Source organism: Indicator indicator, chromosome 1 (assembly GCF_027791375.1).
Source record: "Indicator indicator isolate 239-I01 chromosome 1, UM_Iind_1.1, whole genome shotgun sequence".
Taxonomy (NCBI): domain Eukaryota; kingdom Metazoa; phylum Chordata; class Aves; order Piciformes; family Indicatoridae; genus Indicator; species Indicator indicator.
In genome coordinates, this window is record NC_072010.1 from 66,792,089 (window position 1) to 66,812,669 (window position 20,581).

Below are 20,581 nucleotides of genomic sequence, written 5' to 3' on the forward strand. Positions count from 1 at the left end.
TCCAGCCACTCTGACCCCAGCCTGTAGCTCTGCATGGGGTTCTTGTGGCCAAAGTGGATCATCTGGAGTATAGAAATTTTAAGCACAAGGAGACAATTTAGCCTGCAGCAAAAGTTTAACTACTGTGCCACCTGCTGGACGCTGGTATTTTGATGGAAACGGGGATATGTGTTCAAACCAAATGTGCTGCTGCTTTAGCACTAAACCTTAGTGCCACATGGTCAGAGTGGTCAAAATTCATACACAGTGATATTTGACATACGCTTAACAACAGATCATATTTTACATGCTATGGAAGCCAGGAGTAAAAAGCAACTTTAGGAAGTTGCTAAACTGATTCATTCCAATCAAGAGTGCTCATCTGCTTCGGGTCAGTAAGTCTCTGAAAGAACTATTTTTTGTATTGCAATCTTTTGCATCTTTCTATTAAACATTTCTAGAAATGTCAGTCTCAATTTGAGAGTAATTATCATGCTTCACAAAAATCCTTTGACTGAAAGAGTTCCCACCAACAGTTTAAATATTTTGTTCGTTTATTAACGATGTCAGGGCAGATCATTTCAACACAAAGACATATTAATCTGCTGAACTATATAAGCCAAAGGATGACTTCCAGGAACAAGAACATTGCTCATTATGGTTTTAAAACCCTTGGTATTCCCATTTAGCGTCAATTAGGGTGCCAGCAACTTCATGAGGTAGATCTCTGCTAAGAAACGGCCTAAAACTCATAACTTCCTTCATGAGAAATGAAAAAAACCTGCTATCAAAGTAGGCAGCATCTGCTTCTGACATTCTAGCAGAGTTTTTCAGGATTTCCTTGAAAATTAACAGTTCTGTAATCTGTCTCCATCTCTTTGTGTTATTAATAGAAGGGATGTGTTATTAGAAGAGATATTTTAAAACACAAACCATTTTGAGAACAAAGGATAGCACAAATATAATTATGGAATAATTTAGGTTGGAACATAGTCCAACCCTCCTGCCCTAAGCAGGACCTTTTCGGAAGTTAGATTGCTCAGTCATAACCTCACTGAACAATTATTTGTTATCAAAATGTTCTGTACTTTTAAAATGTCTTTGAAAAGGGAAAAAAAGTAAGTGTTCAGTATCACAGTGATTCTTATTCATTCATTCTTATGCTATCCTTGTAAAACATACTTGTGCAGAAAATCCCAGCTAGGAAGCTCCACAGTACTCCTAAATTGCTGCAGGAAGACAGTAATCAAATTTTACACCTGCTCTTAATGGTGTCTAATTAGTGTTTTCTACCTGTCTCAAATAAAAAGGATCTGCCACACCTCTTGTTTCCTATTTCCTGTCTCAGGAGAAAAGGCTTCATAACCAAAGGCAACAGTTAACAAATCAGCTGAGAGAACACTTACTCTGTTCTTTGAGATAAATTTTCCAGTTTTTTCTTACCCTGTCCAGACACAATCTGATTCTTACTAACTCATAGTAGTGTCTCCTCTGAAACCTTTACTTTCTGGCTCTCACGAGGCAGGGAAGACTAAACTTTCTGTTTCTTTGCCAACACAAAATTATATAGGTTTTAAGTAGAGGAGTCTACTTTACACTACTATTAATACATATCTGCTATGGTGAAAGGGGGGAGAATCCTGTGAGCAAATTTGAAACAGAAAAAATCTCACAGTGAAAGGAAAAAGTCTCTCAACTATGATGCCTCCCTACACAACAACCCCAGCTCTTACTGGTTAACAAAAGGCAGAAGCATGAATTTAAGTCAAAATGATGTAGCTATTTCAGATACTATAATCTAAAAACAAACATTCAAGGCTGTATGAACTGTTGTTTAAAAGGATATTGGATTTTTCAATTATTCTTCTTTCTAAATAAATTAATAGACAAAAAGTCCAGTCTTTATGTAGTCAGAAGTTCAACCTGATACTATGTGGCAATTATATTGCATTTAGGATTCAGAGGGGACCTATTAACTCTGATGCTTTTATGCTGATGGACTCTTTTGCATAGGTGAACAAAATTGCTTCAAAGCAATCACTGAAGCCATTACTGAATTAAAACAAATCAAAATAGAAAGCTAATAACAGAAATGAAAACAAGACATTCTTTTGTAATGAATCATAAAATCTGCAGATTTATGAATGAAGAACCTTTAAGCATAATTCAGATTATGTACTACTGTTCAGGTTTCCAAAGAAGTCATATATAAATTAGAAATAGGTAAGAACTGAATTTGTTGAAATGACCAAATTTAATTTAAGTTAATTTTAAAATATCTCTAGAAATCAGATTGATTGAAGGCTTTTCTTTTCTGGGTTCTGACAGGGAAGTGTAAGTTAGTCTCTGTGTCAAAAGGATAAGGAAGGAAAGCCTTAAAAATCTGAGTTTGTGCCTCTTCTCATCATGTGCTCAACACAAATCTCACAAGAAACAGTCCACTTTTGTCATCATTTTAAAGAAAATGTTTAGTTATTTCCAGACCATATCTGTTTTCAAAGAAGGCCCCACTTGGAAGACTTGCCACAGCATCTTGAAAACTGCAGAAGTGGAGTAAACTGTCATATCTGAAGTAGAAGTCACTATCTTCAGAACTGTGTCATGATATGACCTTGTTAACAAAGTATGCTACTACACTACATCAACAGAGGAATTTTGGAAGATCATGGATAAGAAGGCCACTTTTCATGCTAGCCAGGTGGCTTAGAAGCCTAAAACATTTTTACATAACCAGAACACAGTGTCTTTGTAAATTATTCTATTTAGCAGTGGAATCTGAATGGACAATCATATTAAGAACTGCCAGTTTCACAGTGTAGCATTTTTCAGTGTTGACAATGTTTTGTGGATAGCCATTTGCAGTGCCAGACTTGCTACGAGAAGAGGAACAGGAGACAGGTAAGAGCTGGAGTACCAACTGCTCACTAAAGACCAAGGGACAAAGCAATTTCAGGACACGCAACACAATTCAATCTAACAGTTAAGTGGATTTCTCTCTGTGGCTACAGATACATCAGAAATACCTATGAACATCAGATTAATCTATAAAGATAAATGTAACACAGTTGTAACTATGTTAGGGAAAAAAAACCCCAAACTTGACACTGCAGCAGATGAGCTTTCCACAGGATAGGTAAACAACCTACTAGCTTAAACAGGACAGTGAAATTCTAGAACTGTGCAAAATCTGCTGCTTCAGTTTATGAAACAGCAACTAGCTGTGCCATTTTATGCAGTAAAGGATCTTGGCAATCCAATCACTGCTGTAGTAACAGTCTGACAGAATTACCAACATCTCTTTTCCCCAACTTCAGAAATGTTGCTTTTCCTGACAAGAAGTCCTATGAAAAGAAACATGCACATGCCCATGTGAAATGAGAAACAGCCAGATTCATACTGGTTTCCAGTGTATTTACTTCACAAGGTAATAAAAGTCAAACAAAACCACTTTCCATTATTAAAGTACAATTTTACAGCATCACCGATATGATTTTTGTCCAGGCACACGAGTGAAACAGATACATAATTACTAAAAAAATCAGAACTCACCTTGTGTCACTGTTTTAAGCACAATTAAAGTTGACAGAAACCTCAGAGGCATACAGGAACTCTTAAAGAAAGCTGCCGATTTTGATTTACTCTCTGTAGACTGTTCGGAAGAACCATGTGGGCTTCCCTTACTTACTGTGCCTTTGAAAACATCTTCACCAAGTCTCCTCATTGTTGATGTCATTGTTGCATGCTGTTTCAAACAAAGCACACAGTGTAAACACTAAAACACATTAAAATCCTCTGTACTATATAGAGATAAATATATTTCCCTAGCAATTAAATGCTAAGTAGCAGATGGTTTGAACCATCTATTGGAATATAACCCTGTACAGAAGATGCTACTTTGTGTTCCAAAAAGCAGGCAAACATTATCACGGCACCTTACTAATACATACTTCACAATGAGAGTAGTTATTGAGGGCCCCTAATAAGCTGACATTTAAGCTGCCCCTGGTTCACAAACAAGCTTAGCTTCAGTCAACTCTGTTTTGTAAGGCTGCCTGAAATTACATCCTGTAGAAGTATTCATAGAATCAATCTGTATTTATAGAATCAAATATGAACCTTAAAAACACTGAACACTCAAAATCCTTTAGGCTTTTCATCATAAACTATATAGAAATACTACTGCAGAATCAAACTTCTCGATATGCTCATTTAAAATATAGTTTCTTATGAGCACTAAAATTAACACCCAACTATTCTACTGAATTTGAATTCAAGAATTTAAAGTTTTTTGTCTTTAGCTTTAGCAAAAGCACTCTTGGCAGCACTATGCATCATACCGAGTCTTTGCGCTACAGCTATTGACTTTTTTATTATACTGCTAAATATTTTCTTATAGCAGTCCAGTCAAAGGGAGTGAGGAATATCTGATAATTAGATACTGAGCAGAGAACAGAAAAATCAAAATTACTTATCTGCTTTGCCACACACTTCCATTAATTTCAACAAATCTTATATACGAAGTGAACCTAAAATTATTGCATTTTGCAGTGCAAAATGTTAGAAATGTACATAAAAATATAATTCCTCAAATGCTCAGACACAACAGAGATCACATACTTATTAAAACTAAGCTTAGATATGCAATGAAAAATTTAAAATTAACTTGAAAAAGAATTTATCTGTGGTAAACACAACGAATTTATGCTTTGCATAGACAGCAAAGTTTCTCTTACAAATGCTGCCTGAAAACATCCACTTTTCATATTTATTTAAAACACAAAATCTGTAGGTATTTTCTGTGAATTTAATTTTTAAAAGACCATACTGTAAAACGACTACTTGTTTTACCTGAATACCAGTGTCTAGCTGTCTTATACACCAGTAAATAAATTTAATCACTGACACATGTAGTTTAGGATTCACAAATGGCATCCACTGGAGTTGCTCGGCAACTACAGGCAAAAGCTGTAAAAATATACAGAAGTGAAATTACTTGCAGTATAAAAGATTATTCTTTAAGATAACTGTAAGTGAAAATCAAACAAAGACAATTTCCAGCTTTTATTGCAAATAGTCACTGTGTAGATCCAAACAAAATTATACATATACACAGATTTTAAATTTTACAGAGGTTTACATGCGAAGGGGAGATACATCATGTCAGCTCAATCTCAGTAAATCCAAACCCAATGGCTTTAAATCTTTTAATATAAGGCAGAAAAACAGTAGAAGATTTTTTTTTAACATCTCACTGATTCCCAAACCTTGACATCGCCATGTTACAACTATAGCATGCTATCAGTCTTATCAGTCACAAATTGAAGCTTTAATATAAGTACCCAAATATTTTAAATTATACGTGTTCATCTTGTTGGAGAAAAGGAATTATGTACACACAAAGTATTAGACAAGTTGTCAACTGACAGAAGTGACTTGGAAATGCTGAAGCTCTCGAGACTGAACATCGTATTCTTCCTTAGAAGTGACCTACCTGCACGCTTTACAAATAACAAATACTCTGTCTTATCTCAGTGCCAGAATGAACATTGACTTACTTATTAACACTGATTTTAATTATGGTATCCAAAGTATGCATAAAACAGCCTGACCCACTGTATTCTCTAAATCATCTAAACACACAAACCCCCCACCTAAAATCTGAAAACATATCAACGTAAGAAAACAACCCAAACTTCTTTACCTTCATACACCTTTCCTGGGTGCAGGTTTTTTTGGAGGTCTGGGTAACCAGAAGTTTATGACTGCCCTCACTTTCTTCTTGTGTTTTTATTTTGCTAAGGTGCTGGTCTGAGATCCAATCCATAAGAAAAGTTAAGAGCTCATAAACTTGCGAATTCAGTGGTAGCTGTAATATAGCCAACATCAGCTATGTCAGCATTCAAGTCAATGACTTCTCTAAACCAAAATAATAACAGACTGAAATATGAGAATATATGAGTTCTGAAATATTGGGCGTAATTTAAAATATGACGAGCATATGCCTGGTAACATCTAGGAGGTAATTTACTGTATTGGGAGTGTGTGGAAAATGTGATATTCAAGGAAACAGTGACACTGAAGAAGCTGTGTGTGCTCTGATGGGTCTTGTACCCAGCATACAAGGTTTGAGAAGCCTGCACGTTATTAATGTAACCTGTAACTTAGAATTCTGGGAAAGGTAAACTGTATAAGGATGAAGGGATGGAAGGTGGTGATTCTGACCTGGAGACCTCTGTACATCGAGGTTCACATCACAGTTAACCTAAGCAGGGGCAGCCTGAGCTGTGCTGCACAGAACAATTAACTGCACAGTTTGTCCTGTGGTTGGCTCCAGGATAAACTCAGCCAGCTAACACTACTAGCCTGCAGGCAGCTCCCACTTGGTACTGGCGATCATACCTCCTGCCTGGCCTTGCCTTTGTCTAAAAGGGCAACAAGAAGTGCTGCTCTGAATGTCCTTCATGAATAGACTTGTTTTATTGCAAGAAAACTATGTAACAGCTTGAACAGCCAAAAAAGTAGGAGCTTCTCTACACAGACAAGACCTGCCCTGTGTGCCCTGGGAAAAATCCACTCAGGCTCTATCTGATGCTGCACAATTGCAAGGTTCCCAGCAACTTAAGAGAGTTAAGATTTACTCACTCTATATTCCTCACATTAAAACAGCCATTTCATTAAACCATTTGTTGTCAAGCCTTTCTCACAGAGACCCAGAAAGAACCCTGCATCGCTTCTCTCACACCTCACTTCCCTCTCCACTGCAGAACAGGTACTTTTTGTAATGTTTATTGAGTGTGAAACACATGTAATTTATTTTGTACTTAGCCAAAAGGGTATAAATGGCCTGGGAAAATATTTTCACATACAGAAACGCTACATTTTGTAATTCCGGATGAATGAATTACAGGAGAAAGCAAATCTTTAATGTCCTTTGCATGTGGAAATTCTTATTTCAATGCACTAGAACTCCCTTTGTCTTATTTCATACATTTCTCTGATACTAAAATTTAACTGGGTATGAACATGGTTAGAAAAATAACAAACACTAGATGAAATTGTCATTATGTCCCTGTACTACACTGCAGTGAAATGCTCTATAAAAGATATCCAGAGGTACCTGAAGACAGGCTGGACAAACACTTCTCTAAATTCTTCTGCCTTCAGACAGTACTTCTGCTCTTCACTCAGTACTGTAACTACTGTTTACATTTCACTTGCAACCAAAGTATACTAAAACCTATGTAAACAGTCATGTTGGCTATATATAAGCAGTACAGTTTTAAGGTATCAGATGTAGATTAATTAAGTAAGATATTGTGAAGTATCTCTTTCCTATTTCACAGCTTAGCCTCTAGCTGGAGAAAATCATTAGCAATTGGCAGAGTTAGCAGCGCACTACTGGAGGATTTGCTACCAAACAGAGTAGCATGGAGACAGAAAATACTTACTTAAGTGGTATATTAAGACTTTTTAAAGAAAACAAGATGATAATTTTGGAACTGTGCATGAACAGTGCATTTGTTCTCTTTCCCTCCTTAAAGAGTATTTCTCAAAAAAACAACAGTAGTGCAACTACTTTGGGCTTAGAAAATTAAATTTCTTTGTGATCCTTCTGACTGCCTTTTTAATTGATGTTATTTGTAAGAACAGTATGTAGTGCTTAAGGTTTGCTCTGACACAATGAAATAAACCAGTTACAGTGGAAGCAGGATGTAATATTCATAGATTCATAGAACGGTTTGGGTTGGAAGAGACTTGATAGATCATTTAGTTCTTCCACTAGTCCACGTTGCTCAAGGCCTCATCCAGTCTGGCCTTAACACTTCCAGGGAGGGGGCTTCCATGACCTTCCCGGGCAGTCTGTTCCAGCATCTCACCTCCCTTACTATAAAAAATTTCTTCCTAATCTTCAGTCTAAATCTGCCCTCCTCAAAGTGTCAATCCATCCCTTCATGTTCTATCATTACAAGCCCTTTTAAGAAGTCCCTTCACATCTTTCTTGTAGGCCCCTTTCAGGTATTGGAAGGCTGCTGTGAGGTGTCCCCAGAGCCTTTTTCCCAGGCTGAACAGCCCCAATTCTTGGAGCCTGTCCCCATCAGGGAGGTGCTCCAGCCCTCTAATCATCTTTGTGATGCTCCTCTGGACCTGTTCCATCAGTTCCATGTCCTTCTTATGCTGGGGGCACCAGAACTGGACACAGCACTCCAGGTTAGATCTCACAAGAGCAGAGTAGAGGAGGAGAATCACTTCCCTTGTCCTTATGGTCACACTTCTTTTGATACAGCCCAGGACACAATTGGCTTTCTGGGCTGCAAGCACACACTGCTGACTCATGTTGTGTTTTTCATTAACTGACACCCCAAAGTCCTTCACTTCAAGACTGCTCTCGAGCCACTCCTTACGCAGTCTACATTTGTGCTTGGGATTTCCCCAACCCAGGTGTAGGACCTCACACTTGGCCTTGCTGAACTTTGAGATTGTCTTGGGCCCAGTATTAATTGACAGATGAAAGATGACATAACAGGAAGAGGAAAACATACCATATAAATAAAAATACATACTTGTAGTACACAGGCAGACAATACAAAATCCAACAGACTTGATTTTAGCAACAGGCTTGACTGCCAGTTCTCCCTTGATATAACCTGTATCTTTCCTACCGTAACTAATTAATTCACAAAATTTGATGTTACATTTTCTAATTTCTAGAAGATACAGAAAATGTTCCACTGCTTAATGTTTTTTGCATGATTCCTTCATTTTGCCCAATTCTCACCTTAGTAATTTTTGATGTTGTCATCACTTTTTCCTGCTTGACAGGTTTGCTTTGTTGCACCACTCTACATATATCCTTAGACTTCTGTACCATTAAAAATTCATGCTTCCTCTACAAGAAAATGTAACAATTGATTATATTTCACTTGATAGCTATAAGGGAAGCAGGCGCATGTAAGAACAAACCTTACCTGCAGATTTTCTAAACGAGCTTGTGCTTTTCTTGCTTGACCTTCCAACTTCTTGTTCAGCTCAGTTACATCATTTAACTGAAAGAATCATAAAATATTAAATCATCTCTAAATTCAAAACTCACTTCTTGATGTAATTATTACACTGAAATAATTTCATTTAGTTGCTGAGTGGCTAAATTATTTTAATTCATGTTTACTCTTCCGAGTACGTGAAGTGATAGAAACAAAATCATCATCAATCTCCATAAGAAATAACGTAATCACAGACTATTTGAGGTTGGCAGGCATCTCTGGAGGTCAGCTGGTCTAACCCTGCAGCTCAAGCAGGGCCATTGAGAGCTAGCTGGTCAGTACTATGTCGACACAACTTCTGAGTATCTCCAAGGTGAAAGACTCCACTACCTCTCTGGGCAACATTTTCCAGGATAAATAAGACAGCAGTAGCTCTTTGCTGAATTGCAGACCAACCTTTTTGTTTGCAGGGGCAGTATAAGCCCTACAATACCAATCTAGGCATACAAGCACTGCACACTTTTATGAAGCAGTGATATAAAAATGGAGCACACATTTCAATGACGGTCCCATAGTCTTTTTAACAGGAAGGGTGGTCTCTGCAGATCAAAACAGTTACTGACCGTGCCACAAAACTAGTTTGCTCTCTGAGAAAAGATGAGGAAACTGTAAACTCCACTTATATATAAGAAACATGTTCTATACATACAATAAACAGAGGCCCTCAGTATACACAGAAATGCAAATATTTTATAGTGAGGGAAAAGAGAGAGAGAGATGGGTGGCACCACAACCATCAACATCCTAAGAGTAAGATCTGACCTCTAAGAGAAAGAATAAACTCTCTGCTGTAAATTTTTATCGTACTCTGACTAACAGAACTGTAATTAATTCAATTAAAAAACAATGGTCAAATATTTGAGATAGCAATCTGCATGTTACCATTTTAGGTTAGACTTAACAGTCAAGTGAGACAATTTTTTTTTCTCTGTGTTACTGTGAACCACTGTCTCTGTTTAAAAATAGAGAAAGTATTGCCTTAATTAACATCTGTACAAATAACTGAAAATACTTAGCAAACGAAGTTAGAAATACCCATTCTACTTTTTATTTAATAGAATCAGCACAGCAGTTCAGCACAGGGTAGTTCTATGATGTTATAAAGTATTTTCTCTCCATTCACTTTCATTTTGTTTTAGAGGATGTGTATTTTTCCCTGCTAAAAATCAGCCATTGCTAGTGCATCAGAGGAGTAAGTCCAACTTTTTTTATACTGTAAAAGATCAGCGACGCTAAACACCAAGTACTAGAAAAAGGTGCAGAAAGTGCTTTCAGTCATTCACACAACTCTTGTTTCTGACAGAAACAAAAAGTTCAGCAATTTTGCAAATTTAAGCCATTCAAGTACTTTAAATTTTTGACTGTAACTTGTAAAATTCCTGACAACAGTAAATAACTAAATTTTACCTGTTTTCTTAAAGAGTCATTCACTTCCTTCAAGGTGTCAAATGATGACTTCAGCCTCCTATTTTCTTTAGTTATTTCTCTCAAGGCTTCTGTCAGCTGTTTAACTTCTGCCCCGTGTTGCTACAGAAATATCAGATTTAAAAACAGGACTTACAAGAGACTACTTTAGAAACAATTCTGAGCTAAGGTCGACTTTAGTGTTAAAATAATAAGATTAAGTTTGTAATTCCAATTCACACATTTGACCAGCACTATGAAAAACAACATCCACACTGCATATTAAGAACAATCTGTCAAGAAACTGACAGTGCAGTCTATTGCTCTTACTCTTTCCAGATTCTACCCCAGATTATACCAATATCTACGCTTCTCAAACATGTCAAAGGTGGGGAAAACTTGTGAACTCAAAAATCAGTGACAGAGTTTTGATTTACTTTGATTTTCCCATATAATTACCAAAAAAAGTGATTATGTTTTTCAATAATTTTTGAAGTTTCAACAAGTTTTTCTGGCTTTGCTCACTCTGAGTCATGAAGAGCAAGAAACTAACACTATGCCTTGTAAACTAGTGCTCTAGTTTACAGCACAAGCACAAATTGTTTACTACAATCTGCATAAACGCTGTCATTCTTCTCTTCCCCCCAAATCTTATTTTAATATTCTCTGGACACTAGGTGCCTCTCTTTAAGTATCTGACAAAACAGAAAAGTTTTATTTTACTGAAAATATTCCAGCTACATATACTAGCTATACTTCATTTTCTCCCTTTCCATGAATTCACTATTCATCACTTATTCACCCACTCATTCTCAGCTTTTCCATTTCCAGTCATATCCTCTCTTCCTACATGTGCAAAAGAAAAAAGTAAAGCACAGTAAAGTATAAAGGACACAAGCTCTAAAGAGATCCTTCTCTGTATTTCTACTTGGAAGCTCAGTAACTTCCATTCCTTCTATTGAGTAAAACCATCTAAAATCTCTCTTTTCCTCTTATTCAGTCAATAGGATCCCAACAGCTGGGGGCTGCACATTCTGGTTTAAAGCACCTACCCTCACTTGCCTAAGAAGACACAGAATCACAGAATCATCTAGGTTGGAAAAGACCTTTAAGATCATCAAGTCCAACCACAAATCTCACACTGCCAAGTCCACCACCAAACCATGCCCCTAAGCAGCACTTCTACAGATCTTTCAAGTCCTCTCCAGGGATACTGCCTCAAACACTTTCCTGGGCAGCCTGTTCTATGAAATTTTTCCTAACATCAAATCTAAACCTTCCCTGGTGAAATTCAAGGCTGTTTTCTTCCATGCTCTTCTGAATGAAATGACAAATCCCCATTTAATTCCAATAAACATGCAGATACTACCTACATATAATTGTGTGCACCCTACTGCATCATGTGAAATGTTCACTTCCGCTTTCCATATACACAGTTAAGAACTTTATTTGAAGATCAAAAGCTGCTCTACAAAGAATCAGTAGACAAAAATTAAACCAGAAGGTTTCAGCTCAGCCATAAGATTGCAGGTGAAACCAGATGTCTAAGCCATCCACTTCCATAATCAAATATGCAGCGTCACCTATATCATAACAAGCTATACCATTTCATTCCCCCTAGATGTTTGTCTTGACCATTCTTAAGTCCTCCAATACTAGAAACACTGTGGTCTTACCTGTTCATATGCTTAACTATTTTTATTAGACCTAGTTTTTCTTAATACATAACCTAATTTTCTCCTCCTCCTCCTACTACTGCATGTTTGTCTTCGTTTAGTTTAGTGCCGACAGAAAATATATTTTACCCCTCCCAAAAGGAGTAAAGTAAGAACGCTCTACACAGAATTGGAAATTTAACTGATACACTATGTACAAATATCTACACTATTTACATTAATGTGAAACACCCAAATTCACATTTCAGCTTACAACCAGTTCATTAAGCAAAAACCTTCCAACAACTCAGGCTTCAATGCCCTTCCAAGGCCTCCCACCCTTCCTCCCTACCCTCCCAAGTTCATCCAAATGGCTCTGCTACAAAACTAGCTTTGCCAATACCGCGCCAGGCAGCAAACCTCCCCCACATTGCAAAAGATAAAGAATCCACACTCAGAAGGGAGAGAGAGGCAGAAAGAAGCTGAGAAAAAAGGGATGAATGATCTCTGCACTCAGTTTATATAGCAGATACAGGGCTTATGGGATAAAATATATATATAACATAGATTACAATTTTCTGTGTCTATCTAGTCCCTTGGAGACCTATCAGCTCTCTGGTTCTTAAGGCATCTAACTTTAATCCACAACAATGTTCTATCACAGACATGGAAAAAAAAAATCTTAGTTTCTTCCCCTTTGTCACAGCCTTTAATGTAGCTGAAGATTTGCACATTCACCTTCCCTTCATTCCATACATCTAACCCATGCATCCACTTATTATCCTTTATTTCTGTGGCTGATATTCCTATTCAAATGCAATACTGTGCACTCACACTTTCTGAATACTATGCTTTTTTTTTTTTTTCAGATTTACCATATCTTCGATTTGTCAAGATCAGTTTTAATCCTAATGTTCTTCTTCAGCATGCCTGAAATTCTCCCTCACTTGCTATTTTCCTCAAATTTAATAAGTGTGATCTTTCTCACCATCAAGGTTCTTATTGAGAATACTGGACTAAAAAGATACTCCAGAATCCACTACGTACATCTTTCAACTTTACTATGAACTAGTGTCTCACTACAGTTTTACATCAAATACATTACACTTATGTTATACTTCCCTGATTATGAAAATGCCATACAAAACTATCTAAAAAAGAGTGCTAATTATGTCTACATATATACATACACATATAAAACTACAACTCCTCTAACAGCTATGCCAGTTACCTTGCTGCTGTGGAAATGATACTGATCTGACAAATTATCACAAACATAAGCAAGTAATTTATTGCATTGCTTTTTGCATTGTGCTTCCCATGTTTTTTTCTCAGCTTGTTTCAGGATCCGTTTATTTATTAATTTAGAGAACTGACATTAAGTTGATAGCTGTACAACTCTTTCCCTCTTGAAAAGAAAGGCAGTGCATTTTAGTCATCTAATACTCTATTTGACCTCCACAAAAATTCAGATAGCCACAAATATTTCCTAGCTTTTTATGAACTGTTTTCTAACTGGTGTAACATTACTATAAGCTCAGATTTGAAACATCTAAATTAACATTTTAACCTACTCCTTCCTTGTTCCAAAGTTGAGGTCCTACTCTGACATCCTTTCCCCCTTTTTTAACATGCAGACCATTCTACCCTTAAATACATGTACCCAAAGTACATGTATTTAAGGTCTTGTCTTGGTGCCCTTCTGAATAACCAAAACTTTTCATAAAGGCCTAAATCCAATAGCAAATACTCACAAAAACTGTTGTCAATTACTACCTCCTCTTATAACAAAATCATATAATTTCCTCCCACATCCTGAAAGCCAGGTTGATCTTTTCCTCCTTTGAACTTTTTGTGGTTTTGCTAATAGTCTCTGCAATAACTTATGCCCTGAGATCTCTTTGTGTCTTAAAGCCATCCCAAGGAAATCTATCTCAACTACAGCTATTGTATTTTAAGTTACATACAACTACAGATAGATCACAAATTTTTCTTTAATACAGGTCATATTGATTTTGCTATTTTAGAAACTAGTTACCTTCTTTTCTGACAATAAAATGTGCCTACACATCAGACAAGTAAATGTACCATTCTGAAACAAAAGCCATACAAAACCCCTAACAATATTGCTTGGTACTTCTTACATAAACCTTTTATTTGGAGATTTCAAGTACTTTAAAGAAATACTCATATAACCAGCAAACCTGATGGTTTCAGATAACTACGAACAAGTTAAATGGAACATAGACCAATACAAGTAATTAGCTATATTACTGCACCTCTTTTAGAATTCCAAATTTTGTGTGAACTTCTTCCTCAACACCTCTTATTTTAGCCAAAGCTGCTTCATGTCTAAAAAGCAATGCTTCTCGCTCTGTTAGAAAATTATCTCGTTTCTGGAGTTGCAGAGCATACTCCCGTTGTGCTGAACTTTCTCTCTGTATCAAAAAAAAAAGGTAAATTTAAATGGCTTTAAAAATCTCAATTTATAAGTAAATTAAATTTTTCTCTTACAGAGATATGCTTAGCTTTTTGTAAACTCAGTGTTACATAATTGCTTACTAATTAAAAATATCCCACTGGCCATCTATGTTTAGTTTCCCTACATATTGACCCAAATCACTTCCACATGCGTAGGGATGGCTTGGCCTCCCACATCACCAAATTCAACTCATTGCTTGAGTGGTTCCTGAAGTATAAACATAGACAATTGAACTTATGCTTTTGCTGCCAAAAGTTTTGGATAATGCTCTTAACTCTAAGACAAAAGAGAGTCTGGTGTGACGGTCTACAGTGACCACTAGATTAATCTATTGTTTCTTCAGTTAGTGGCAAGCTAACTGAAAACATGTAGTGCACGAGATGGTCCTGACAGGGCCACTAGCAATTACAGACTAAAACCATATAGCAGATTCCTCTGTTAACAGCCTAAGCCTGCTAGGGGATGAACTGATGGAATTTCTCAGCCGCACAAAAACAAAGATAAGGGTAAAAGGAGGGTTTTCACAGGAGGCCATGAAGGCAAGTACTCTTGAATGCCTACGGTCAGGAGAACAGTTTCAGATGATCTCAGGACAAGCAATGGTTGCAGGTGTTTCCCTCCATGTCCACAGTTTATGACATGGCACTCTTGGATGTAGAAGTGCTGTGTTCAAACTCCTCTTAAGCGGAATTTCATGTGATCGACCCTTTGTGCAAATCAAAGCACCACTACCTCTGCTGGTTAATCAATTTAGGAGAAGAGGCAGATGATGACAGAGTTTTATCACACAAGTAATTGTGATGAGTGTAGGTAGTAGTAATAAATAACTGTGTAAGTATACAAGTGAGTTTTAGTATATATATGCAATAGAGATTTAGTACAGAATAATGTCTGAATTCTGTCAAAAGTCAGAATCTTCATATCATTACTCAACAGAATTTTTAAAGTGATTCCACTTCCTACCTGGAGCTTCTGATGTATGACAAATAATTCATCATAAATTTGGTTGATGTGAGGCGGTATTAATCCTTGACTATTGCAAGCTTGAGCATCAGTTCCACTGAAAATTTTTCTTACCAAACCATTGATAACATTTTGGTCACTACTTTCTTGTGTATTTGCAGCCAAATGGGATGGTAAGGTGCTGCCTATGTAAAGGAAAAACCCATGTGACATTAAAAAAAACTAGTCCTAGACAAATAATGACACAACTGTTGTTTCAAAACAGCAAAAACTTATTTTAGGCCTTTAGAGTGACAAGTACAGAGAAAGACATATAAAAAACGACAATGTAATCTGAAGAATTATGGAGAATTGCTCAAAGTGTGGTTCTGTGGCTTACTTGGATTGGTAAGTGATCAATGGAGGTTTGTAAGTAAAACTATGCCCTATAGAAATCCCATAGATGTCTGTATGAAATCTTTGCACAGACTGAATCATAATGATCAAAGATGCAGATAGCACAGAGAGGACTAGCTGGATTTCAGTCAAATGGGCAAAATTCACAGATAGTTGAAGGGAAATATTGGGGTCTTTTGGAGAGAGACATCTTACAAGGTGCAGCTGCACCTAGGTACTGCATCAGAACAAAATTACCTAGGTGATAGCAGCAGAAATAAAAATTTGAGTACTGCGATGGTTTGAGCTGGAAGAGAGTTAATGTTCTTCATCATAGCTCATATAGCCTGTTTTGGCTTTGTGACCAAAACAGTGTTGATAACACAGGGATATTTTAGCTATTGCTGAGCAGTGCTTGTACAGCATCAAGGCCTGTTTCGCTCCTCACATCATCCCACCAGTGAGTAGGCTGGGGGCACACAAGAAACTGGGAGGGGTCACAGCTGGGACAGCTGACCCCAGGTGACCAGAGGGATATCTCAGACCATACGACATCACACTCAGCAATAAAATCTGAGGGAATAAGGAGGAAGGGGGTACTTTCAGATATATGGCATTTGTGTTCCTACGTAATTGTTATGCATGATGGAGCCCTGCTTTCCTGGAGATAGCTGAACTCCTGCCTGCTGATGGGAAACAGTGAATTAATACCTTGTTTTGCTTTGCTTGCATGCACAGCTTTTGCTTTACCTATAAACTGTCTTTCTCTCATGAGTTTTCTCACTTACCCCTTTTTGATTCCCTCCTTACTTGGGAAGAGTGGGGGGAAAGTGAGCCAGCAGCTGTGTGGGGCTGAGCTGCCTGTGGGAGTTAAACCACAACAGGTAGAGATGTAGCAAAAGTCAGGCCAATGAGGAAAAAGTAGTTAGGGATAGGCTGTTTATTTGGCAGGCAGCTAGGGAAGACAAAAGAAGGAAAATAAGGAGGAGCATCAGGAAACAGGAAAAAGGTTACTAAATAAGCAAATGATGTAATCAGGGCTAATTGGTGGCACACAGTTGGATTGATCACCCATCACAGCTGGAGCAGGACAATAAACCAAACCTGTTCTGCTACAGTGCCTTCAGGAATGAGGAAGGAGAGCTTAACTAGTACAATTCCAAAGTAAATTGTAACAGAAACTGAAAAAACGGACAAGAAACCAGAAAAAAAGCAGTCATAACCGAAACAAATGTGTGTGATATTTATCAGAGTTTTGCATTTATTTTGGCTTTGATCCCAAGTATTGTAAACTATTCATTTTTCCTGGTGCAATTAATTTTTTTTTATTTTCTGATAGAATAGGTTTTCAGAAAGCTGTTATTATAATATTCCCATCCATTTACTACAAGTCTTAGTGAGACTCTATTACTGCTCTATTGATCTGTTCTGCCAGGTTTCCAAAATTTCTTTTAGCCACTTTGAGGTTGGTTGGTTGTCTGTCTGCCAGTCTCCATACCTGCAGATATACTTTCAAAAGACTATCCCAATGTTCTTCTGAACCTAAACCCATTGCCAGTTTAAGGATGAAAAACTGGCAAAAGATAGCTGGCTTAAAAGAGCTGTAGTATTTGTCAATGAACAAATTTGTATTATAAAGTCACTTGGCAAGGAGGTTTCATGAAAGGTTGAATTTTTGTGCACCAAGTATGTCTAGACCTCCTAAACTAATTCTAAAGGAGTTACTTATAGATACATGAAAGGTTTAATCCCCAAATTAAAACAGATTTTAGATGATCATTGTATTTCTGAACTGAACAAAAGTACATTTACTAGATAGATTTTTAAATTTCATGTTATACATGAGTGGTAAAATTATTTAAAATTCAATATTTATTACCTGTTTCCATGTATAGAGCTGTATTTTGAACTGCATCAGTTTCAGAGCAGTTAATGGTCTTTTCTTCTGTATCACTTGAATCACAAAAAAACACAAAAAACCTTACTTACCAAAATTAAAAAAAAAACACACAAAAATCCAACAATGTGAAGCTACATATAGAGCACAGAAAAGTCTGTATAAAATATAAACATAGATTGATCTAAGGTTTTGGTATTTGACTGATAACAAATAGCAGAGTTAAATCATTTGGATGGAAGGTGTTATTACTCAAGATTGTAACCAGAACTCATAGTAAAGTTGCTGACTTAAAAGTACTTAACAATAGCTAGAATTTTCATACTGGAAGCACACGTATGCATCACTCTTCTCCTATCACCAACCATAAAATTCTAGGAACAATAAAAATACAAAACTCCTTTTAAAATTATTTTGTGTGAAGTAGCCCTGAAAAGAGATTTCTTGGCATTTAGAATCACATTATCTCTAAACAAACTTAAAGTTGTTCATCAGTTTGAGCTGTTTGCTCTCCTCCTAGTTCAGTTTATATTTCCTAGCTTGGTTTATATCATTCCTGCATCCCATTAGAAATTCCATCATGCATAGATAAGATTAGAAAGCGATCAAGATAAGTGTCCTCATCAAAACTGGCATTTATGCTATTTCATACGCTGGCCACAAGGAGTTCTTTACTTAATAAGCAACAAAAATCTTAAAACAACTTCTGCAACTGACCGATCTGAACATAACCATTTATTTATGGTTTATCTGGATTATGAGAGATAATAAATGGTAAAGGAGAGATGAGAAAACCCCTTACCAATCCCAATCTTCAAAATTCTGTAGCAAATCATTAGAAGATCTGATGCTGTTTTCCCTTCCATTTTCTGTAAATTCTGACTCTAAAGAAGATTTTGATAAAGAAATAGCTGTATTTTCCAATGAGCTGTCCATGTCACCTGGAATAACAATAGCAACAATCTTATTCTGCATTTGAGAAGGTGATATTAAGAAACCCAAAAATGGCTTGTCAGAAATGCTGGCCATGTGCACACATAGGTCTAAGAACCAAAAAAAACCAAAACAAAACCAAAACCCACAACCAAACACTGATGCAGCCTGACAAATAAATAAAGAACTATAACATCTTAAACTAGAGAAATAGTTATTTCATTTTCAAAGCAAAGCTGTCTTTCTGAAGTCTTACAGCTTGTCTTCATATACTAATTTTTCTATAAGCGAAGTCTGATAAATGCAGTTTTACCCTCCTGCCCACATGCACCACTAACATGTTTCTCAAGAACCCCAAAGACATTCCAAATATTAAACATATTTAAATTAAAGACAGATGTATGCACTGTGAGGTGAACTGCTACCAAGTATTTAAAGCAGGACTTAAAACACAAACAAGTTGGGAATCGTCATACTAAAGCATTCTTTGTGCTCTTTACATGAATGCTAACATTTCCAGGTGTGGCTCCTAGATATCACAAACCCCTGACCAAGAATGTCTACCTATTTAAAATGAAAAAAATTCAAAATTATTTAAGCTTTAGTATTTATTTTCCCTGAAAAAGACATCAAAGCACCTTTGTTTGGTATTACCTTTGAATGCTAGGGAGATTCCACTCTTACATTCGATATCTAATGCTCCTGAAAGGCAATCCTACAGGAAAGCACAAAACCACTGTAACATAGTCAGTATTTTCAGGGAAAAATGTATTTTACAACATACTTTTTTAACCGTTACAATACCTTGTGAAAGAACTCTTACTACAAACTATGAAAAGAGAAGTGGTTCCTTTTCAATATATAAATGTAAATGCACTTCATTTTAGTACAAAGAGGCAAATATATTCCCCACAGACTGATAATTAAATATTAACAGTGTTAATTGTTAAAATATTTGAGAAACTATAAGACACTGTAAAGACAATATAAAAGGCAGGCATTAAAACCAAACAAAGGTTTTGGTAATCATGGAAACAATGACATCTACCTTTATATCTAGGCTTTTTATGCTAAAGTTTCCTATTTTTTCCTACTAGTAACTACATACTAAAAAAAATAAAAACCTCAAACCAGAATGACAGAAGTATTAGGCTACTAGCAGTACCAATTAATTGTACATCAGAAAAGATCCATCTCAAAACACCTCTTGTGATCACAACTGTTTCACTGCATCTCTCTGATATGCTCTAAATGAACTGCAGTATTTTCTTGTACTTAAATATTGCATTTTAATGAAACAAACGCAAAAATCTAGTATTTCCTCCCTTGCAAGCATTACACTTTAAAGTCTCAGCGATAACTTTGAAAATTATTTTTCTTTAATGAACAAGTCCGTAATTTGAAGCACAATATTGCCCGAGTAAAGCAGCATCTAAAGCACCAGAAAATGATACCTGAGTTGCAAATCCTTATTAACTAGGGACAGGTAAATCCAGATTTTTGCTGCTAAAGTGCTCAAAGCTTCACCTTGTATTTGAGATGGTTTCTGACCCTAAAATGGCAAGTACCAGTTCCTCAATTAAAAAAAAAAAAAAAAAAAAATCACAGAATCACAGAATGTTAGGAGTTGGAAGGGACCTTGAGAGATCATCCAGTCCAACCCCCCTGCCAGAGCAGGATCACCTATACCAGATCACACAGGAACGCATCCAGGCAGGTCTTGAGTATCTCCAGATAGGGAAACTCCACAACCCCCTTGGGCAGCCTGTTCCAGTGTTCTGTCATTCTCACAGTGAAAAAGTTTTTCCTTGCGTTTCCATGGAACTTCCTGTGCTTCAACTTCCACCCAATG

General features: G+C 36.6%; 1 protein-coding gene across 1 annotated transcript in view; it reads right to left on the reverse strand.

Moving 5' to 3' along the window:
• The window catches only part of CCDC138 (coiled-coil domain containing 138), a 34,611-nt gene extending 15,879 nt beyond the window's left edge, over positions 1–18,732 (reverse strand). Inside the window, exons 1-10 of the mRNA XM_054382128.1 lie at positions 18,599–18,732; positions 17,779–17,879; positions 15,525–15,709; positions 14,359–14,517; positions 10,428–10,547; positions 8,946–9,023; positions 8,756–8,866; positions 5,681–5,845; positions 4,828–4,944; positions 3,529–3,721 (exon numbers count right to left, since the gene is read on the reverse strand). Coding sequence (XP_054238103.1) covers positions 3,529–3,721; positions 4,828–4,944; positions 5,681–5,845; positions 8,756–8,866; positions 8,946–9,023; positions 10,428–10,547; positions 14,359–14,517; positions 15,525–15,709; positions 17,779–17,879; positions 18,599–18,732 — 1,363 coding nt within the window. The remainder of the gene's footprint in view (positions 1–3,528; positions 3,722–4,827; positions 4,945–5,680; positions 5,846–8,755; positions 8,867–8,945; positions 9,024–10,427; positions 10,548–14,358; positions 14,518–15,524; positions 15,710–17,778; positions 17,880–18,598) is intronic.
• Positions 18,733–20,581: the final 1,849 nt, after the last annotated feature.